We start from the raw sequence: 25000 nt of genomic DNA on the forward strand, positions 1-25000 counted from the left end.
TTTAAATAATAAAAAAAAAGCTAATGTGTAAAATTTACTATGAGCGAAAAGCCAAAAATTGCTGACATTATTTTCTGATTATTTCAATATAATGACAATTCAGATAATTAATAAGTTTTCGTTATATATATATATATATATATATATATATATATATATATATATATATATATATATATATATATATATACATTGAATTTCTAGCTAACCTAAAAGTGGAATCGTGGATAGCATCGATTGCAGAGCGTCTCTCTCCCAGCCAGGCGGGGATTCTGTAACAGTAAGGTCATGGATCGACAGTCCATGTATGCAGGTCTGATAACCGAACGTAATTGTGGCGACGGATTGAGATTATTTCCTTTACAAATATGGGCCGATAACTATTTGGGTTACCCGACCAGTAAATAAGTACACGACGACCCGGGTTCATTTCCCAATCGCCCAAAAGTTTTCATCCTTTATGATCACATCTCTATCTTTTTTTTTTCTATCATTGTCTTTGTGACGGAAGCATGCGTTAAAAATCCATAAATACACAATCGTGGCTCATCAATCTTGCGTAATGATCTGCGCTTAAATTGCGGACGTGATTACACGGCGAGAGAGAGAGAGAGAGAGAGAGAGAGAGAGAGAGAGAGAGAGAGAGAGGGGGGGGGGGGAGAGACCTATTGATGATCTGTGCAAATGGTTTGGATAAGGAGTGTAATGATAAGATTTAAAAAAAAACACGTTTATTAGATTATAAATACAAACAAGCGCGTAAAATTCTTAAATCAAAACGTGTTTATAACCCAAATAAATGTGCTTTAATCCTATATTGTCTTCTAGCATTTCTCTCTTTACTTCATTTCTTGTTTTTAACCTCAAAAGTTGAGTAAAAGACAAAGCATTGATTCAGAAGAACGGATTATGTTTATCTTTTAAACCCAAAAGGCTTAAATTTCTTCGTTTATATTATTTTGACCTTAAGCCCAATAAGACCATATTGGCGCGATGAGTTACATGATATGGTTGGAACCTAACACGGAGTTAATTGATTACAGTTGTCTAATATCAACCATGATGTATTCGGTCGTACTCTAAAAGGAAAACAAAAACAAAAACAAAAACAAAAACAAAACACACTTTTAGAATTTGGCCTGAAAACTTGCCCTTCAAGTATTGATTTCAACTTGGCAAAAACTTTAAATCCTGGGGCATCAGAAATCCCAGGTTAAAGGGATTTTGACAAATGGGGGAAATTTCTAAATTCATCGATGTTTGAAGGATAAGATTTCAGGCCAAATATTTTTAAAATGTGTTCTTTCTTCAGAGTTCGGAGTGTTTTTCGTGTAGACTTTGTGATTTGTAAAACTTCAAAGCGGTAAATTTGACTTTCTGTCGCTGTTTAACTGTTTAAAGACAAACATTTATACAACGATTATTCACAGATGTAACGTTCAAGAATGAGAATGAAACATTATGTCGTGAACTCTTCTCAAACTCGCATTTTTCTGTGATAAAAGATTGGTGATAGGTGGTGGCAATAGATTTATACAACAAACAAGTTTGAAACAAGATGCTCAACGAGCGTCTTTATTTATTTTTTTTTTTTGCGAGCAAAACTGAAGATCATAAAATTTTTTATTCTATAAGTCAAGATAGTTGTGGTGCTAAAGTTATTTCAGAGCGATAAATTGCTTCCTTTCTTTCGTTAAATGGGTGCGCTCTTACGTTCACGATGTATCATGGCGCCGGAAGGCAGCGTTCGATAAAAAGAAACAAACCCAAACTAAATAACGCTCTATGGACATCTTGTATTTTATATCTATTTGTGAACCCTTGCAACCTTGCATTTTTCTGCGATAAAAGATTTGTGATAGCTGGTGGTGCGTTGAAGAGAAGGTGTCGGCATGTTTGTATTCGTTTAATGGCATAGGTAGGCGACGTCATGTTATAGAACACAACGTTAATGATAGAAAACTGTTAAGAAAAGCCATGCTGATCCTTTGCAGTTTGTAAGTTTTTGCTCGAATGTTACTTCTAGCAAACTATTCTTACTCCACCAGCGACATCTATAGAGATATTATTATGAAGTCCTAGGACTCCACGCATGCGGCCAACGAATTTTTTTTTCGAATAGATTTTATTAACAACTTAATGCTTTGAACGATACCAAGTTTGTTTGACGACTTCAAGAATTTGCGTGAAGTAAGAGCGAAGAAATGACTTGAAATAGGCAGACGTCATATTTTGAAATATTTTTGTAAAAAACTCTATGCCAAATAATTATCGACCGACAGCGATAACTTTAGATTGAAATAATTTTTTTAATTTTTTTTTTTTTTACCGAAGATTAAAATATATATATATAATAGATGAATAGACGAGTAAATAAATGTATATTTTTATGTCGACTACCAAATCAGTGCCTGATGATAAAATGAGACATGTCCTTTAATCGCTGCCACAGAATAAGCACCCCTTGACGGAATCATCGTTCGATTATTCGTTTACGATCCTGAACGCTGAAGTAGGAATGCAAACGTATTTCGAATAATTTGACCTGTCCGTCCGTCGGTTCCAAGTGTAACTAACTGTTAGATCCAATAATAAATGTGAAAATGTTCAAAGGTGTTCTTTGTTCTAGGGGGCAACCTGACCTCATGATGTGCGTAAGGTCACCTAAGGGCTGGGGGAGATGGGCTTTTATGATATGCCCAGCTCATTTTCTGGGGTTATGGGGTTCTACGGGACGGCATGTCCTATCTAATGCACTTTTTGATTTCGTTTTTTTTTTCTTTCGTATCTTGGGAAGATCTCGCGGTTTTAGTAACTGGATCATTTCTTGTTTATTTGTTTATTTATTTATCTATTCATTTATTGATTGATTCATTCAATCATTTATTTAATTATTTATTTATTTATGAATCTATTTCTTTATTCATTCATTTATTAATATATTCATTCACTCATTTATTTTGTTTTAAAGTTATTATTAGTAATCATCTCATCAATCCGATATTATGTCAAAATAAACTTAACAATAAAGTTTTAAGTTGAAATGACAAGTTTATAAGAAATTGAAGTATTTTTGAGATAACGAAAAAAGAACACTCAACCCAACAACAAAAAATAACCACCAAAACAAACAACAAAGAAACTCAAACTCCCCCCCCCCCCCGCCCCCCCCCCCCCAAAAAAAAATAATGCAAACAAAAACTAAACAAACAAATTAAAAAAAAAACACCAACAACAAAAAGAAACAAAATTAAAACAAATTAACAAAAAACAAAAACAAAAAAAACAAAAACAAAACAAAACAACAAACAAAACAACTCACCCTCATCAGTTAGGGTATTATTTTTTTTTTCTTTCCCAAATTGAATGAATTAAGCTTGAGATATGATTTAGTGCGTCTGGTTCACCCTGGTATATTACCGTTTTGAGACGTTTAGCAATTTATAAAAAATATCGATTATATAATAATATAGATATAATATATTTAAATCTAAATTCCGAAATTTAAATTGTTGTCGCTGTTGTGTGTAGCCTTGAGCAAGTCGCCACGTCTTAGCTCAATTTTCGACGCTGTACTGCGGCTGACGCCTGGGTTATTCCAGTTTTCCCTTGGAATAGACCCTAGAGACAAATTTCCCCTATGGGACGAATAAAGGCACTTTTATTTATTTACTTTTCTATTTATTTATGTATTTTCCATTCTATTCCTTTTTTTAAAAAAATATTCCAGTGAGGAAGAAATTAAATTATCGTCGTGTCTCATCCTATATGCAGTTGAATATTATTGAATTGTGTTTTTCGCACGGTTGTGCTGTATAAATGCACACGTTTTGTTTAGCGATATTTGTGTTGTTTTTATTACAATAATTAATTGTGATCATGGATAGATGATTATTATGATTATAATGAAAATAGTGTCAATAAGAGTAATTATTGTATGATGACAAAACTCAAAAAGCCCCTTTATTTATAATTACGACATTAATAAAGAAGGGTTCATTGTGTTTTTGGTAAGAACTTTTTTATGAATTTGCTTTCTTTCCTTGAAAGCAGAAGCTAAATGGGTTTTTTTTGGGTTTTTTTAAATGTGTTTGTTTGTTTGTTTGTTTTTTTTTTTTCTGTATAAGTATTTGTATTGTGCTATAGTATTTCGGATATTATTGTTAATTTCACGATGTGATGTAGAAATGAACTCAGGAGATTTACAATGTATACAAGGGGCAGCATGGCTCAGCGCTACGGTCTTTGCTTCGTACCCGAAAGGTACCGAGTTCGGTCACTCGCCACTGCGCTGTGTAGCATTGAGCAAGCCACATCGCTCTAGCTCAATTTGCGGCGCTGCATTGCGGCTGACGACTGGGTTATTCCAGTTTTCCCTTGGAATAGACCCTAGAGACAAATTTCTCCTAAGGGAATCTTATTTATTTTTATTTTATTTATTTGGATTCGTCTGCACTTTGATGTGTAGTTTGATGAGAACACCAAACAAAAGACATTTGTTCCGTCAACCAACTAACCAGTAGATTTGTGACCAATTAGAACACGGCATATGTTGACATCACTCCGCTCTTTGTTATTGTTTTTTTTTACCTCTGGTTATGTGATTATTTCCCTCTATAATTCTAATAATAATAATAATAATAATAATAATAATAATAATAATAATAATAATAATAATAATAATAGTAATAATGATTATAATAATGATAATGATAATAATGATAATAATAATAATAATAATGATGATAATAATAATAATAATAATAATAATAATAATAATAATAATAATAATGATCATAATAATAATAATAATAATAATAATAATAATAATAATAATAATAATAATAATAATAATAATAATAATAATAATAATAATAATAATAATAAAATAATGACGGTGGGGGTCATATTAGTATAATCACTACCCATTCTAACCATTGCATTAACATTAACCAGTTCGTGTCTCTCCTGGCGGTTCAGTGATAAGTATCGCTGATATACGTCGCAGCAGCGCCGCTGTATACAAACCAACCAACCACTCGCAGAAAAGGGAGATAAAATAAGAAATAAAGAAAACCACAAAAAACATTTTGGTCGTGACCTTACGGCTGACCTTTGAATTAACCTTTGGCTTACAGGTGCGGGGTGGGGCGAAAGGTGCCTGCTTTATCAGTAAGTGCACTTCACGGTGCAAAGAAGGAAGACGAAGAAAAAAGGTGAGGGGTGGGGGAATGTAAAGGAATGAAAGGAAAAAAAAAAACGTTAAGAAAACGTTGATGAAGATTGTTGCTGTATTGCTTCTCTCCCCTGTTTTAAAATCTTTTCATCCATTGCCTTCATGTGTTTTGATGAGGTCGTGGTGCATGCACATGTTTGCATGTGTTTTGGATGAGTGTGGAAGACGAATGATATCATTTTTGTTATTGTTTTAAAAGGCGGGGGAGGGAGAAAGAGAGAGAGAGAGAGAGAGAGAGAGAGAGAGAGAGAGAGAGAGAGAGAGAGAGAGAGGGGGGGAAGTATAGAGAAATAAAGAGTAAAGGAAAGAAATGAACACACACACACGCACACACATACACAGAGGGAGAGAGAGAGAGAGAGAGAGAGAGAGAGAGAGAGAGAGAGAGAGGGGGGGGGGAGAGAGACACAGAGGCAATTGAGGATGTAGAAGAGGAGGAAGGAATAGGAGGAGGAGGGAGGGGGGGAGGATGAGGAGGAATAAGAATTAGAAGTAAAAGAAGAATAAGAATGATAGAATGATTGACAGATGAAGCGAAATGTTTGATAAATGTTTACTTCTGTCTTCCATTAGGCAATCTTTTATCCACTTCATCTTCTTCGCCTTCTCCTTCTTCTTTATCTCCAGTGCACCAATTGATTCCATTGGAATAAATATTATCAATCTGTATAATACGTCGGTGAGCATTTGTAAATAAAATTGAAAGGGTGAATTCAAAGTAGAAATAGGCATTTAGCATTTCAATGTTGTATTGATGGCATGTGTTAACTCTCTTCTTACCAGCCATTTTCAAGATTTTCCCCCAAAACTTCACACCCAACTAACACAACAACAAAAATAAAATTTTTATAACTCAAACACAATAGCAGTAAAGTTCTTGGGATTAATAATTTCTTTTGCAAAACATGCTCTAGTCTACAACACACTGTTCAGTTTCTTAAAATTTTATGATGTACAAAAGAAATTTGAATAAGAAAAATGTTGGTTGTATCGTAACGAATGTGACGTGACGATTTTCCTATAGTTGGTAAGGAAAGGGTTAAAGTAAAATATAAGATTAGTTCTCTCTGTCATACACAAATATTAAGGTTTTATGTGTTGGCACAACTATAGATAGAATGCGCTTGGCCAAGGAGTTCACAACATTGCCATCCGGAAGTATAACGGACCAACACACAAACCCTGTGTAACCATGAACTTTTATAGTCTGGTTAATACAGTTTAGTAAGAACAACTCACAAACGCGGATGGCAAAAACAATAACAAAGCCCTGAGTGATAGTATGCAGATGACGTCACTCAGGCCTTTGTTATTGTTTTTGCCATCCGCTTTTGTGAGTTGTTCTCACTAAACTGTATTAACCAGACTATAAAAGTTCATGGTTACACAGAGTTTGTGTGTTGGTCCGTTATACTTCCGGATGGCAATGTTGTGAACTCCTTGGCCAAGCGCATTCTATCTATAGAAAAAAGATGTCGAAAGTATTTATTGGCACATGGATCCAACTTTAATCCAACACACGAATCTGCGAGTGTTTGTCACTTGTCTAATTCTCAACCGTAATAATAATATAAGTTTATATTTTTTATTCTACCGGTCACGACATACCCATCCACCTCTCTCTCTCTCCCTCTCTCTCTCTCTCTCTCTCTCTCTCTCTCTCTTTTCTCTTTATCTATCTATCTATCTATTTATCTCTCTCTCACCCTCTCTCCCTCTCTCTTTCTCTCTCTCATTCTCACTTTCTCTATCCCTCTCACTCTCTCTCCTTCTCATTCTCTCTATCTTTCTCTCACTCTCTCTTTCTCTATCTTTATATATTTCTCTCTCTATCTCTCTCCACCCCCTTCCTAGCCAGGATGTTTAAGAACTCGGAGAGAGTTCGAAAGAGAGAGAGAGAGAGAGAGAGAGAGAGAGAGCGAGAGAGAGAGAGAGAGAGAGAGAGAGGGGGGGGGGACGTAGAATAAAGAGATAGAGGAAGGACTATGTATGAGAGAAGAAGAGGGGGGAATGGCCGGGGGGGGGGGGGGAAGGGGATGGAGGTCATCTTTGATGTGCTACCCTTTTCAATGTTCATTAACCTACTGGTTTCGCGGGTAATTAGGGAGGCAGCGCCATGGATTAATAATGCCAACCACTTTGATGGCAACTCACACAGTTACAACCATCACCCAAATGTCAACATTGGAACCAGTTATTTACCAACTCGGTAATAATAATAATAATAATAATGATAATAATAATAATGATAATAATAATAATAATAATAATAATAATAATAATAATAATAATAATGATAATAATAATAATGATAATAATAATAATAATAATAATAATAATAATGATAATAATAATAATAATAATAATAATAATAATAATAATAATAATAATAATAATAATAATAATAATAATAATAATAATAATAATAATAAATAATAATAAATAGACAAAATACCAAAAAAAAAAAATAAATAAATAAATAATTTTTAAAAAACCCAAAAAAACAAAAACAAACCAAAAAAAAAAAAAAAAAAACAACAACAAAAACAAAAAACAAAACAAAAACAAACACATATCAGTTCAATAGATATTTTTCTGGCGCCATGTTCATAGCGACAATTAAATCTTAAGGTCATATCGTTAAATTTGAAAACCAATCGGTATAATAAAGACAACTTATTGATGAGACATGATATGGGTGAGGTTACTGAGACGAGTATAATAATACATAATATAAAAAGTATTCTCCAACTCCTGAGTCTAAAATTACGAACTCGTTTCCACCCAGCACGCGCTTTAAAGTTCGTGCAGGGAATACTCTTCAACAGTCGCAACGTCACTTCCTTCCTAATGACGCATGATAACTTAGTAACACTGGCTCTAAACTATCGGAACAATGGCGGACGCCCGTATGAAATATTTCTCCGGCGAGCATAAAAGCGTATCCAAGGGAAAAAAAACACCCCATAAGTTTGATCATGTTTTGACTTTTACACATTCTGATCACAAGGCATATGAAAAGTTTTAGCCAGCATGAAGAATAAAAAGTAATGATTTTCTTTGTTTAGAACCAAGATGGCCCCGTTGCCGGGCGCGTGGCACTAGACTACTGAATCCAATTGGGAACTCGTTCAAAACTTCAAACATAGCAGTTAAAGAATATATTATCTTATAACCTTATCACACATTAGAAGACCAATTAACTATAGTATTATTATTATTGTTTTTCTGGGGTTTTTTTTCTCCGGGGTATACATGTAATAATTTTGATGATGGTAATTAATCACCTGCAGTCTGGAAAAGCAGATGTATGAAGAATACTTTTTGTTACTAGATCGTTTCAAAACTGTGAAATTTAGGTAAAGTTAATAATATTAAATTAAGAAATTAAGGAGCAGGCACCGTTGTAAGATAAAGAACTGAACAAGTGTGTATGAAAGGTGACAGACAAAGCAAGAAAGAAAAATACAATTATGATACCCCTGTGGTTTTTCGGAAAAACTCGATTTCACTATTGCGCAATAACAAAAATAGTAATAGTAAAATTAAAAAAACAATTTAAAAAAAACAAAAAAAAAAAAAAAAAAAAAAAAAAAAAAAAAAAAAAAAAAAACAAACAAAAGAACAAACAAAAAAACCCAAAAATAACAAAAACCCAAACCAAACATAATTGAAAGAAAAACAGAATCACAAAAACCTAGTAGATAGTTTAGGCTTAGGAATTTCTTTTACTCCAAAACATATCCCGTGTTTTACTAAAAATAGATTTTGACGCGTAATTCTTAATATCAAATCATAAAATTCGAGAATCAATCATTGCAAAAAAAAAAAATTTTTAAAATAAATTACATTTGATAATGAATTAATATTGGCGATGAATTATTAATAAAAGATTCCTTAATCCCTGTTTTTGAATTTTTGAACTCGTTCTCAATGCGTCCTCCAGGTCTCGCAACTGATTCTAAATTCAAAACACAAGAGATCAAACGTTTTATATTAAAATCTTTAAATTTTATTTTTTTCTGATCAAATTGCCTTAAAGCTCAAAACTTTTTTCGTCAAGGTCATTCCACCATAATACCAGTTTGTCACGCGGGGTCACCCGAAACGCCTGTTCAGTGCGACAGGTCACAATTTCATATCTCATCTCCCATTCCTCTTTAATGTCTCATGAATCGTGTTTTGCTGACAAAGGGGAAACCCGAAACGTCTACCTCATAATATGTCTTGGTAAATTATTTTGAAGCTTCTATTCCATTTTTTAAAATTATTTATTTGTTAAATTATTTATCAGTTTTGAGCAGAATCTAACACGGCCTATAAAAGGTTTAACTATCGGTATCATAGGAGGGCATCAAGTATGATACACTTATCAAGAGGATTGCCAATTTGGCGCTTTAAAAAAATGCCAAAGTCCAAAAAGTTAGATATTACTTAAACCGTTTGACATAGAAAAAAAAATTGGCTTTGACATTTTGGCAGTTTATATTTTGAAAATTTTGACTTTCTGTCTTTTATTGTTGAAGTTTTTTTTAAAAATCACTAAATTTTATCTCTTACATTGTATACGTTTATAGACACAATTACACTAACTTCACAAAACATCAAATTTTTCACCCTTATACTGACTGGCCAGACAAGTTGGATTTATTATCTTTATAAATTAAGTAATCAATGTATTAAACAAATGACAGCGGGTAAGACAATTTAGATTTATTTCCACATAATTTGAACACGTTTAGTTGATATTGCGCTACATAAATGCTCGTGTTTTTTTCAAATGTGCATTTATTTAATTTTATTAGAAAAAGCGATTCCTGGAAAAGTTTGGTATTTTTCACACCGTTTATCTAGTATTTTTCTGTGACTTGTTTGGCCTTATTTTATTTAATATTATGTGTTGGTAAAATGAACCAGGCAACTTTGCGCTCTTATGAACTTGTTCTTTATTTATCTGGCGCTAATGTGATGGGTCATTCGGTGTGTGTGTGTGTATGTGTGTGTGTGTATGTGTGTGTGTGTAGATATCTTACTCTGCTATCATCTCCGCTTATTATTTTTATTGTGAACGATGAAATTAAATCATAATATTAATACTATCTACATCGTGTGATTGCGGGGCTGATTCATAATTGGATGGGGACCGGGTCGCATCGGCCACTTTTCCGACCATTAATTTTGGAGATAACCTGCGACAGGGAACGGAATCAGCCACGTAATGGGCCGTGAACTGGCGTAAATTCTCATCATAGAATTATCATTTGATGTTATCACTTAAAATGTCCTGGTCTAGATACTTTGAAGAGAGAAAGAGAAAGGGGTGGTGGAGGCGCGAGGGGGGGGGGGGGCGGGGAGTGAGAAAGAGAGAGAGAGAGAGAGAGAGAGAGAGAGAGATAGAGAGAGAGAGAGAGAGGGAGAGAGAAAGAGAGAGAGATTAAGAGAGAGAGAGAGAGAGAGAGGAGAGAGAGAGAGAGAGAGAGAGAGAGGGGGGGGATTAGAGAAAAGAGAAAAGAAGGGGGGTAGGAGAGAATGAGTGTGTGAGAGAGAGAGAGAGAGAGAGAGAGAGAGAGAGAGGAAGGGAGTGGGAGAGGGAGAGGGAGATGGAGACGAGAGAGTGGGAGAGGGAGATGGAGACGAGAGAGTGGGAGAGGGAGATGGAGACGAGAGAGTGAGGGAGGGAGAGAGTGAATGAGGAAGGGTGAGGGATATTGAGAGAGAGAGAGGGAGAAAGAAAGAGAGAGAGAGAGAGAGAGAGAGGGAGAGAGAGGGGGAGAGAGAGAGAAAGAGAGGGGATGAGAGAGAAAGTGGGAGAAAGAAAGAAAGAGAGATAGAGAGAGAGAGAGGGGGGGGGGGAGAGAGAGGAGGAGAAAGAGTGGGAGAAAGAACAGATGATTGAGTTTATAGATGCGTGTGCATGTATCGCAATAAAGCTCTTTGTGCATCTTTAATAAATTTGCGCTTTATAAATGTTTACGTTTTGGTTTGCGGGTTTGAGTTTTTTTCACTCACTTTCGAGCCTAAAGGTCCCTGCTTAGCTAAAGGCTGCCTGAGAGAGTCAGAGAGAGTGTGAGAGAAACATACACTGAGAGATAAAGATATATAGAGACAGATAGAGAGATCAAAGAGAGCCAGAGAGGGAGAGAGAGTCAGGGATAGATGGAAAGAGAGAAAAAGATAACAGAGAGAGAGAGAGAGAGAGAGAGATAGACAGATAGATAGATGGTTAGATAGATAGATAGATCAATAGATAGATAGATAGAGAGAGAGAGAGAGAGAGAGAGAGAGAGAGAGAGAGATGAAGAGAAAGAAAGATAACAGAGATAGAGAGTGAAAGAGAGAAGAAGAAAGAAAAAAAAGGGGGTGGGGGGGGGGGGGGGAGGTGAGCAGCGTAGCATGACAGAGCAATGAGTCAGAGAGAGCACTAACCTCTTTATGAAAACGGGATCTCTAATTATGATTATGATGAATAGGATTGTCCTATTCATTGTACTACATTATGGTTCTGGGCTTTATTCCATTGTTCTGTAATATACCTGCTAGGTAATGGAGAATTTATTTCTTGTTTATTTATCTATTGTATTGGCTTTTTTTTTTTATTTATTTGTCTATTTATTTATGTATTTACGTATTCATTTAATCACATTCATTTATTTAATTGTTTTTTTTTTATTTGTCTATTTATTTATGTATCTATTTATTGATGTATCTATTTAATCATTTATTTATATATTTTATTGGGTTTTTTAATTTGTGTATTTATCTATGTATTTATTTATTTATGTATTTGCGTAGTTATTTAATCTATTTATTTAGTCCCCCCCCCCTCCCCCCGATATATGTCAATAGAGCACTCGCTTCCCCATAATATCAACACTCAGGTGCAGTCGAGAGTCTTTTCTGATCCGTCCATCCAGCAGTGATTTATTTGGTAGCTAGATCTGTAAGTAAGATCTTGTGGATAGTACTTTGCGATTGACTATCCAAAGGGTAACAAGCAATTGCTATTGCTCGTACTATAGAAACCGGGATTAACTCGGGCTCTATGGGCCCACAAAGACTATATCTCATCGCTCACTCACTCGTAGATGGACTTAAATCGGAGGCGCCGACATCTGAATTTCAGCTGTTTTAAAATGACACTGGGGGTCCCGTTAGCTCAGTTGATAGAGCACTCGCTTCACATGCAAAGGGACCAAGATCAATTCCGGGGGCAGTCGAGATTTTTTTTCCGACCCCATATCCACTCAGCATGGGTAGCTGAGTCTGTTAGATTTGGCGGAAAGTACTTTGCGATAGACTAGCGTCCTATCAAAATGATAGCAAGCAATTGCTTTCATTTGAATCAATTGATAAAGGAAGTAACATTTTTTTTGGCCAAAAAACAAAACAAAACAACAACAACAAAAATTCCGCCCTTTTGCAACGGCACCATTAGACCCCGTCGCCTAGATATTCCATGAAGGAATATATAGATATCCGTCAAACAGGATGTCTGATGTAAACAGGAATCGCTTATGTTGTCCAAGTGAGTAAATTGGCGGTTAATAATCTTATCCAAGGAAAAAAAATTAGCGAAAATGCCTGAAGCGGGGGATCGAACCCGGGACCTTCCGGTTCACAATACATTGCCTTAACCACTCGGCCACCCATAAACATGTATTTAAAAGTTTGACGTCCTTCAAATATCGATCGATTAAAATTACTCTCATCCTGTGTCAAAAACTCTCAAACCTGGGAAGATTTCACAGAAGACTTTGCGGAAGCCCCATGTTTGATTTGTTTTCGACAAGATGAGGGTTAATTTAATTGATCGACATTTGAAGGACGAGTTTTCTAGCCAAAATGATAAGTGTTTAGTCGGAGTACACGGAAATCTTAAAGGCTATATCCGCTTATTTCAGGGTGTTTCGAGTTATATTCGGCCTTCCTTTTGTAGCTATAGGGTCATTGACAACAATGAAGGAAGGGAAAGATGACCAGTGGTCAGTCAGTTGGGAAATGAAATGTTCCCACGATGGACTGGACACCGCTATTAATAATAATAATATGGTCAAGCAGGGAGGCAGGTGTTTGAAAACACGGTGAGATATGGATTTTTGAAGATCTTTGAAAATGGAAGATTATTGGTAAACAAACTTATTTGCTAATATGTGACATATCGACGCAAACCGGTATTATGTTAGACTGAACTTGGGAGAGCGTATTGGGAACGAGCTCGAAATTTTAAACCCGGGATGGGAGAGTTCTCAAACGCTCCTTAATAGATCACAGGTGATCGATGCCCCCCCCCCCCCATCCCCTTATTTTTTCACCCAAAGTTCTCGGAAATCTGAATTTCAATTAATTTTGTAATGAATTGTTAGTTTATAAAAAAAGAGTCTCCTGAGAAATGCCAAGTTTACGAAAAATCCTTACTAATTTTTACGAAATTATAATAAATGGGAATGTAATTTATTTATTTTTAGAATTGGATTTTTCATATAAGGTCTTTTTGCTGTGGCGAAGCTGCCCGGATTTTTTTCATAGTTGCTATGTGCAATTGACGTGTAGAATTAAGATTCTTAAGTTTTTAAAAAATTGTTTTTAATGACAAGCGGAGAACCCACGATATTTGCGAGAAATAAAGGCTGTAACGAACAGGCACTTATATTGTATCTAATAATATATTATACTAATAAACTGTGAAAATTTACATTGATAGAGGCGAATCTTTTGAGTCATCGACGATCAAAATAAAGTCTGTAGGTGCGCGCAAATGAATCTGGTAACAGGGAAACCAGATGGCAATTCCTAACGTCAAATGACTTCATGGGGACCATCGTTTTGCCCTGCCAGATTATATAAATAATCATTTGATGATAGAATTACCCTTGATTAAAAAACAATCAAACAAGGGTTTTCAAATTATAGTATATCATTCTATAATATTGTATTTATATATATATATATATATATATATATATATATATATATATGTATATGTATCTATATATATATTTTTTTTTTTATTTTTTTTTTTAATTTATTTATTTATTTTTTTTATTTTAGATTTACCAGTATTCCTGTGCTCGTCGGCGAAAATTTAAAACATGGGCTGCACGGAACAATTTTAATCCCCAACCCTTAAAAAAAAAAAAAGAATAGATAACATAGAAATAGTCACGCTGCGATCCAGAAACCTGAAACCGGTGATATAATAATGTGAGTAAAGAGATTTTTTTTTTAATTAGATGAACTCAATTTTGCGCCTCTCAGAGCGGGACTCGAACCAGGGACCTACAGGTCTGACGGCGAGTGTCATACTCCATAAGACAAACAAATCCAAGCATTGTTGGCAACACATCAAATTATAAGTAATGTGTTAGAAAATCTTTTGATGTGTTATCACAGGGGAAGTCAGACACACCTGATTATATTAAAGCTAATTAATATGACTGTAATTTAAAATAACACGTATTTAAACTTTTGGCCAAAAACAAAAACAAACAAACTCGTCCTTCAAATATCGATCGATTAAAATGATTCTCCTATTGGCAAAGAATATCAAACCTGGGACTTCACGAAGTCCCAGGTCTGGGAGGTTTTGACAAGATGAGAGTCATTTGAATCAACCCCTATTTTGAAGGACAATTTTCCTGGCCAAAATTTTAAATCTTGTTTTTGGCAGAGTTGAGATTGAAGCGAGTACAGAAGATGAGACGTGATTAATTAAATATCAAGAGTCTTTGAGAAGGGGGAATAAAACAACAAACAACGTTGATTTATTAAACTAATAATATTTGATTGGCATGTTGTGTTAAATGGCATTTACTGCACTAAGATTTAATAATTGCAGACATAAACATTCAAGTAGTTTACTTATCTCTATTTCTCCCTTCCCCCCCCCCCCTCTCTCTCTCTCTCTCTCTCTCTCTCTCATTTGGAGAATGGATGAATAACACTGAGAGTAAGTTAGGTACTCCCTTCTACATTGATAAATCGTGAATTTCAATACTTGCAATAGTATTGTGGGAGGGGGGGGGAGGGGGTGGGTTCGGGGGAAGTGACCGAGTAGTTTTAAGACTTGGCATTGCCACGCGGGAAGTCCTAGGTTCGCATCTCCCTTCAGGCACTTTCGTTTGTTTGTTTTTTTTTGTTTGTTTGTTTTCTTGGGCAAGGTTATTAACCCCCAATATGCTCATTGTGAACACGATGGGTGATTCTTGTTGACATCACACGTGTGTTTGATGGATTACCTATATATTCCTCCATGGAATGCATAGAAGGGCGTAGTTTTCTCTCTTTCATTTTCTCTCTTTTACACTATCAATAAACAAAACAAAAAAAGAAACACTTTTTGAAAAAACCCTCACGAGGCCTTGAGCACCCCATATGGCGCTCAGCTATAACTCCACCCAGTAGAAGCCGAGGCCACGGATGGGCTGGCAATCAGTGACCACTGGACGGTGTGCGATATTCACACGGTACAAAGCTTGGTCAGTTGTGGTCAAGGGTACGTAACCTTTCGGGTCAGATCCCTGGCCTCAAGTCCACACCTTTGACCCCAGACTGTGAGGCCATGATTACTTCTTTTCACGTGAGCTTGGCACCGCTGCTCTCACATGAAATATGGTCAAGTTAAGCTTGGCCTGCATAGCATTTAATTCTCTCTCTCTCTCTCTCTCTCTCTCTCTCTCTCTCTCTCTCTCTCTTTCTTAATCTACTGCTCTCTCTCATACTGTCTCTCGTTCTTTCGCCCCCCCTCTCCAGTTTTCTCTCTCTCTCTCTCTCTCTCTCTCTCTCTCTCTCACACACACACACACACACACACACTGTGTTTCCATGTTTCTTTCCCTTAAACTTATCTATCTATCTATCTATCTATCTATCTATCTATCTATCTATCTATCTATCTATCTATCTAACTGTCTGTCTAACTACATAATATCTAATAATCTATCAAACTATCTGAACCCACCTGTCTATCTGTCTACATCATTCTATCTATACCAGTCTTTCTATCTATCGATATATCTAGTTATCTATCTCTTTCCCCATGTCTATATTATTCTATCTACCAACCTATCTCTCCCTCCCCACATATATATATATATATATATATATATATATATATATATATGTGTGTGTGTGTGTGTGTGTGTGTGTGTGTATAATTATATACACATGCTAGTGTCATATCACAAGACGGATTAGCCGCTTAATTCGAACTATTATAAATTTAAGAGCATTTATTTGCAATAATTATTTTGAGGTAGACTTAAAATTATGGTTTGACCCTCTTCATAGCAACTACAGGAAAATCGTCATATTCGATACAATCACAAAATTTGAAGGAAAATCGTTATTATAGCTAAAATAACTTAAAGCTGTTTTGTAAAGCTGGTCTTGCTGAGTAAATAACGTACAGTACAGTATTTAGTAGTAGTATATTTACTTATTGATTTTGATGTTGAGATGTTTTGTTTTTTAAAAATCAATTTTTGGGTTGATAAGTATATCTTTTCGGGATTAATATTGAAAATAGAAGGTATGGTGACGGTTAAACATTAGGGTCGCTTAAACAACATGTTAACATTTTGAGATTATTGCTCAAATATTTCATCATAGACGTTTGAGGCGAGGACCGCTTGCTTATGGAATGCTACTGAAGTCGTGAGTGGACGGATGTAGAAGTTGGTATGTATTCAAAAGACATCGGTGACGATTGTAATGGCTACTACCGCTCCAACAGTACAGATTGTTTATCTCCGATACGCTGACCTTGCAGGTCACAACCCTTGATCTCTGTCGGAGCTCCATCACCTGCTCTTAAAACTGACCACTGAAATGTCCTAAGCAAGGAAAGTCCCTGGCACATTGCGTTGATGTGGATTGCGTTGGGGGAAAAAATGGAATGAAAAAAAGAACAAAAAACCCCCCAAAAATTTTTTGGAAAAAAAAATAAATGAAAGAGAGAGAGAGAGAGAGAGAGAGAGAGAGAAGAGAGAGAGAGAAGAGAGAGAGAGAAAGAGAGAAAGAAAGGGATAGAGAGAGAAAGAGAGAGATAGAGAGAGAGAGAATGACAGAGAAAAAGAAAGAGAGAGATAGAGAGTGAGAGAGAGAGAGAGGGGGGTGGGGGAACAGAAAGGTGGACAAAAAAAACGAGATCACTTCGCGAATAGTATGTTGTATTGGTTCTTTCTAAACCCTCTCATTGGTTAGTTCTAAGATTGATAAAATGATATATATAAAATAACTAAATAAATAAATAAGTAAATAGATATATAAAGAAAAACGAAAGAAAGAAAAAGATAAATGAATAAATAGATAAATAAATAAATGAATTATTAAACAAATAAATACATTTAAAAAAAAAAAAAAAAAAAATTATATATATATATATATATATATATATATATATATATATATATATATATATATATAAATAGTTAAATACTAACAACACCATATTTTTTTTTAAAACGCAGAGGGAGATATCAAAGTTGACTCTCCAGTATAGTATAATATCTCACATCACTTTTAGATTTCCGTTTCTATTACATAGTGTATATTGAAGAGCATACTACATAAATATAGTTTTAAAACGGTTTATATACCGTAATATAAGTGCTTTACAAAAGATTGGGGTCAAGAACAATAAATACTAAACATGTAGGATAGCACATGGCACTCGTCGGGCATTAATACAATTGTTTTCAACAGAAACCATGGTAATAATAATAATATAATAATAATACACAATTATATAGCGCTGCTCATTCTCGTGTAAAACACAAGCTATGGGCACTTTACAATGTAAATTATAAATTTGGAAAAATAAATAAATACACAAAAAATAAAACACACAAAAATACATTCGATAGAACATACAGTGCAATTAGTTTATAGCCAAATCAAGGGTTCAAAGCGTCAATAAAAGCGAATACAATAAAGATATAATATAACCGACATAGTACTCATTACACACCTGAGTATGATGAGAAAGACAAAATTGTTAGACGATAAATAGCGTTATATGTAATACTACACTACAAGTGTATTCGGCTTGCCTTCGGACACGAGTTGATTCCCATTTTGAGCGGTGCAAAGTTGAGTCCTTGAAGTAAATTCTGTACAATGTTATCGTTATCATAATATAATGATATAACAAGTGTAACTAAATGTGAAATTGCTATATTTTCTGTCTAAAGGATAAAAAGCAATGCATTTATGCTAAAGAAACCGGGCTGTGCTTCAACTCCATGATCCTTTTGACTCTACTCTGAAGGTCTACTTCTAACATCTTGTCATATTTTTTTTTTTTTTTTTTTTTGGTCCATTTCAGACTCAGGAGATATTTACGTCTGGGGCTTCGGCAGTGACGGACAGCTTGGGCTGGGAGACCGTGTATTGACGTCAGCGATACCCAGGGGATTACGTCATAAAGATCTTCGTGGTTGCGTCTCATACATTGCCTGTGGAGAATCTTATTCAGCTGCTGTCGCCAGTGAGTTTTTGGTTCGAGTCTAATAATCCTCTCAACCCAATGAATTTATTAACCTAATAGATAATGCTGAACATTAGAAAATATAATATAGTAGAAATATGTGAGATTTGGGTTACATTTTTGGTGTTTAAAAAAAAAATTATTCAGGGAGGTAAGACATAGATCTAGTTTTTTTAAAGAAACGAAATGTAAAATTCGAAATTTCTCGCCAATCTAATTTTTAGATTATTTTTATTTTATACCAGGCTCTTTACAATTAATACCGTTTATATATATATATATATATATATATATATATATATATATATATATATATATATATATATATATATATATTTATGAGTGTTGGTGGGTACTTGTAGGTACGAAAGTGCTCGATAATGGTGGTTAGAGCTAATATATAATGTAAATTTTCACTCACATTTTTTGCCGAGACGACTCGTTTCTGTGTGTTTCTCACACTTCTTCAGTCGGCATAATCCATTTTTCTTCATTTTAAATGGATTATGCCGACTGAAGAAGTGTGAGAAACACACAGAAACGAGTCGTCTCGGCAAAAAATGTGAGTGAAAATTTACATTATATATATATATATATATATATATATATATATATATATATATATATATAGTGTAGAATACAGTGAAATCAAGAGTGCTTAAACCAAAATAGACCAAAACAAACACAGAATCGTAATGAAACAAACACTTAAAGTTGCAAATGGATTCACAACTTTGGACACATCACAGCTCTGATGTTTGTACACATAGAGACAATTTTACACATTTGCACTCCTGTTGTGGTTTGAATTACACAGAGAGAAGGCAACTGGCTGTTTGACGTCTTCAATCACTAGCAATATCGTTTTTCCCCCCAACAAGTTCCAAACTGTGAAATAAGAGATTTATTTGCACAAAAATAGGGTATTTAAAACGTTCTCCTTCTGTTTTTATAGCAAAAGATGGACTCTTACAAGGGTGATGTCTTATCTATTTCATTATTAAAGCTGTTATTGAGATATAAAGAGAAACATTGTGTATAACAATTAGCATAATAATGACGGTTTTATCTTTATCAAACTGCTTCAGTTGTTTGTTTACAAATTAATATAAACATACTGTAATCATTTTATCACACTTTTTATGCAGGTTTGAAGGACGCGTTGCTATTATGAATAAGCTACCTGTTGAAAAGATTTAAACCACATAGTGTGAACCCCCCCCCCCCCCCCCCCCAGTCTGGTATTAGCTCGCGATCAAAACAAAACAGGGCACTTTTATTTGTTATATAAATCTATTCTATTGTGCGGCTTTGTGGTCTAGTGGTATGACACTCGCTTTCGGATCGGAAGTTCATGGGTTCGAGCCTCGCTCGACGCATAGTTGAGTCCTTGGAAAAGGCTCTTTACTCATATTCTCTCACCGTATTCAGGTGTAAAATGAGATCCTGGCCGTTAACAGCGTTGTCTCTGTCCAAAAATTATAATAACACCTAACAGGCGTCATGTCCCGTCCTACATGTTAAGTGTTGCTGTTGGTCAGGGACCCCTTGTAAGGCGCTTTAAGAACGTTTAGTGGATATTGCGCTATATAAAAGATCATTTATTATTATTATTATAAATCCCATTTATCTATAACTATTTAGCTGCCATACACTGGGGAAAAACACGTATTTAGAAATTTGGCCAAAAAACTTTTCACTCAAATAAAATAAATATAAAAATAAAATTCCCTGCATTCATCCCATAAAGGAAATTTGTCTCTAGGGTCTATTCCAAGGGAAGACTGGAGTAACCCAGGCGTCAGCCGCAGTGCAGCGCCGCAAATTGAGCTAGGGCGAGTGACTTGCTTAAGGCCACACAGAGCAGCGGCGTGTGATCGAACTCGGTACCTTTCGGGTACGAAGCAAAGATCGTACCGCTGAGCAACGCTGCGTCACAATAAATATCAATCGATTGAATGAGCATCATCTTGGTAAAAACTCTCAAACATGAGACTTCACGAGGTATTTTTCAATTTCCGGTCAAATGGGGGAAAATGTATGACAGTATGATGGGGGTGGCCAGTTTCTTTTGATAGCCAGTATTATTTCCGGGTGACCCAGAAGCTTGGAAAATAAATTTTAAATTTTATATGATAAAGGCCATTTCCAGCATCGTCAGTGACTCCAGCACAGACTGGGCTAAATGTGACTTATCATCTCAAAACGGTTTTATGTTGGAATGTATTTATTGAACCCAGAAAACTGAATTTAGAACTAACATTATAAGAAATACAAACTGTTGAGAATTATGTAGTTAAGACATTGTATTTCTCCTAATTCATAATAAATAAAAATCAACCAGTTTCATATTTATGGCTGTAAATCCAATTTCCCGACATAATACCGCTTTGAGACGATGGGTCGCAAATTTGCATATTCAGACAGTTGTATACGAAAGGAATAAGAAATGCCTCTCTCTCTCTCTCTCTCTCTCTCTCTCTCTCTCTCTCTCTCTCTCTCTCTCTTCCAGGAAATGGTTTACTGTACATGTGGGGCAGGAACAGTCATTGCATTGAGGCATCTGAAGCCAGTAAGAAGTCATACTACAAGCCTTTATGTATCAGCCGCCATGAGTCGGGTTCCCTTGGCAACAACAACAACAACAACAACAACAACAACAACAACAACGACGACAACAACAACAACATCAACAACAACAGGCAACAAGATCCTGCCAGTCCCAGAGACACATCTTTCCCTCGTCGTGAACACTCTTCAATTCATTCAGTCCATTGTGGGACGTGGCATACATTGGCTTTATTGGGGACTCCTGGTCAGTGATTTTCATTTAAATTTAATCTATGAGTTCACTGTCTTCAAGAGGCTTGCGCATAGATAGAGATGAGAGAGAGAGAGAGAGAGAGAGAGAGAGGGGGGGGGGAAGAGGGATAGAAAGAGGAGAATGAGAGAGGGGTATACAGAGAGGGGGCGGTAGAAAGAGGAGAAGGAGAGAGATATAGAGAGAGATAGATAGAGAGAGAGAGAGAGAGAGATTGATAAGAGAGAGAGAGAGAAAGAGAGAGAGAAAGAGAGAGAGAGAGAGTAGGAGAAGGAAGGGAGAGGAGGTAAAAAGGATAGTTGATTCCATCACTATGATAATGAGATTAACATCACCGTCCACATCGGATTAACCTCCTTTTGCTCTATATTTTCTTAATCCTCCTCCTCCTCCTCCTCCTCTTCTTCTTCTTCTTCTTCTTCTTCTTCTTCTTCTTCTTCTTCTTCTTCTTCTTCTTCTTCTTCTTTATTGCACTCATCTTCTCCTCCTCCTCCTCCTCTCTCTTTTATTCCATCTTCTCACTCCTCCTCATCCTTCTCCTCCACAATCACCTACACTGCACAACCACCACCACCACCACCATCACCACCACCAACGCTTCGTCCTTCTCCTTTTTCTCTCCCCCACCCCCTCTGCCTCTTCTTCCCCTTATTAATTATCATGCTCACCATCATCGTGCGCATCATCATCATCATCATCATCATCATCATCATCATCATCATCATCATCATCATCATCATCACCATCATCATCATCATCATCATCATCATCATCATCATCACCACCACCACCATCATCATCGCCATTTGCATCATCACACCTCCCAGTCCCAAGCACGTCCATACCTACCACAACATTCCTTCATAATCCATACAGACTGGATACCAGAGGACAATGAAGATGTCGACGACAGCCAAACCGATGATAACGATGATGATGGTATCGACGATGACGGGATGACCAGTGAGGGAAGTGGGAGTACACGTAGCAGCATCAACGACAAGGTAGACTGAAGTCTTCGATTTTCCCCCCATAAAGCGCAATATTCACTAAACGTGCTCAAAGTCGCAAGCCTATAGCATCAATTAACATGTTGGAAGAGACATGACACCTATAAGGCGATATTACAATCTTTTTTGACAGAGACAAAGTTGTTGAACGGCCGGGACTCATTTGCACCTGCTTACTATGTATGTGGGTGAGTGTGTGTGTGTGTGTGTGTGAGAGAGAGAGAGAGAGAGAGAGAGAGAGAGAGAGAGAGAGAGAGAGAGAGAGAGAGAGAGAGAATATGTGTGTAAGCAAAGAGCATTTTCCAACGATTCAGCATTGCGCCGCTCAATACTCTCAAACCAACATGTACTCATTTACAAGTCTGGTAGCCCAATTTGTTCAGGTCTCATTGTTACAATGGTAATGCTATTGTACACTACTCTCAAACCAATGTATACTTATTTATCAAGGAGCACGTTTAACCCATAGTGCGCTATATAAATGCTCAAGTACATTAATTACAAATCAGATAACTCAAATTGATACGGTCTCATAGTTGTAATGGAAATACCAAATGGAAATATCAAACTAAAACACAATATGATGCATTTGAACAATGCTATAATAAGCCTATAGTCGCGTTCTGTTATCAGGTCTACTAATATCACGGTGTCATCATAAGCCCAATCGTTGGAGTAGTTAATAGATTATACCTTAGATTAAGTACCATATTATACAGCCTATTGAAAAGGCAGGCGAGAGCTTAGTAATAACATCGGGCCTAATAATATTATTATTATAACCTTCCCTTGTATCACAATAACCCCCTCTTCGCCCACCCATATCATCATAACTAAATTGGGTTATATTTATAGCAATCATAAACTACAGGAATGTTATAAATTATAAACTCAAACGCTCTCCTCTGAATTACTAACGATATGGGGCATTGCTGTGTGGCCTTGAGCCAGTCACCTCGCCCTTGCTCACTTTGCGGCGCTGCTCTGCGGCTGACGCCTGTGTTATTCCAGTCTTCCCTTGGAAAAGACCATAAAGACAAATTTCCCCATGGGGATGAATAAAGGGAATTTTATTTTATTTTATTTCAATTTTATGGTGAAAATGGAAAGGTTTCGGATGGAAACAGAACGAACAATGGACGTTTTGGGTACAACCCCTTCGTCAAGCAAAACAATAAAAACAAAAGTGTAGTGAGAATTGTAGTGTTTGTAGTCCTGGATGGTTGGAGTATGAATGAAACGGTATCGTGGTATCGTCATAGCAAAAAAACCTCACGAGGTCCCAGGTGTGAGAGTGTTGTTTTTTGTTGTTGTTTTTTTTGTTGTTGCCAAGGTCATGGTCATTTTAATCGATCGATAATTGAAGGACGAATTTTCTGATCAAAATCTTAAACACGTGTCTTTCCATAACACAGCGGTTAACTGGTTAATTTCGTTGTTTATCATCTGAGATAGTTCACCCCCAACATCATGCATACTGACTGTTTACAGGCGATAGGTCACACAAAACATCATTATACATAAAATAAATAACATCATCCTAATCCGAGCCGAGCTCTTAATCTAGCAGTCGTAGCAAGCAGTAGGAAATTTCACACATCAAAAGGCATCATCGGCCATTACCCCTAACGCCAGTCGACTTGATTTGATAATGAGTCGTTCCCAATTAAGGGCCTTTGAAGGGAACGCGGAAACTGATTAGGTTTCCCCCCTTCGAATTAATTCCCCCGCACAAAATATTGTGTGTGTGCGTGTGTGTGTGTGTGTGTGTGTGTGTTTGTGTGTGTGTGTGTGTGTGTGTGTGTGCGGTTGAAAGAGGAAACAGTTGTGGGTTGAAAGGAGGGGGGGGGGGGGTGTGATAAAACTCTTGCCAGTTTGGCGTTTTAATGCCAAATTTATAAAAACCCTGCCATTTGTTTTAATTTGATTTTGTTTGCTGTTATTGTTTTTTGTTTTGTTTTGCTTTGTTTTATATGGTTATTTTTAAATCGAACCAGCTGGCTTGAAAAACATACAGGCTTGACAGTAATTGATTATTCATTAATTAATTAATTTTTCATTTATTTTTTTGGCATTTTATTAACAGCACTTAATTTTACCTATTTAATTTGGTAAGCAAGCAAATACACAACAAAACTTCCTAATTATCATTCCGTACCTGGTAAGACAGCGAAATTTTAACGGCTGTGTGATAAGCAAATAAAGATATATTATTTCTACCAACGTGCACATTATCAGATCTGGTAACCCAATTTGTTACTGTCTTATTGCTGTAATGGAAATACTATCTAACCGATGCAAAATAATTGTCCATTACGCAATGTTGAAACAATCCCATTATCCGACCTGCAAATATGAGCACGTCGATTTCTACTTTCATGTGCACTTTAGGTATTTAAAAAGTGTTGCCTTATAACACGGAGCATTTTTTTTCCAGACCATTTGGC

At 35.9% G+C, this 25000-nt stretch overlaps 1 protein-coding gene across 9 annotated transcripts in view; it reads left to right on the plus strand.

Moving 5' to 3' along the window:
- Positions 1–25000, plus strand: part of LOC144965905 (uncharacterized) — a 152659-nt gene that overhangs the window by 116607 nt on the left and 11052 nt on the right. For all 9 annotated transcript variants that reach the window (XM_078901735.1, XM_078901734.1, XM_078901739.1 and 6 more), the window contains exons 9-11: positions 18561–18722; positions 21235–21537; positions 22420–22547. In XM_078901735.1, coding sequence (XP_078757861.1) covers positions 18561–18722; positions 21235–21537; positions 22420–22547 — 593 coding nt within the window. The remainder of the gene's footprint in view (positions 1–18560; positions 18723–21234; positions 21538–22419; positions 22548–25000) is intronic.

The sequence above is a fragment of the Berghia stephanieae genome, chromosome 2 (genome assembly GCF_034508935.2).
Source record: "Berghia stephanieae isolate SIO BIC M18660-M18661 chromosome 2, UCSD_Bste_1.3, whole genome shotgun sequence".
NCBI classification, from domain to species: Eukaryota; Metazoa; Mollusca; class Gastropoda; order Nudibranchia; family Aeolidiidae; genus Berghia; species Berghia stephanieae.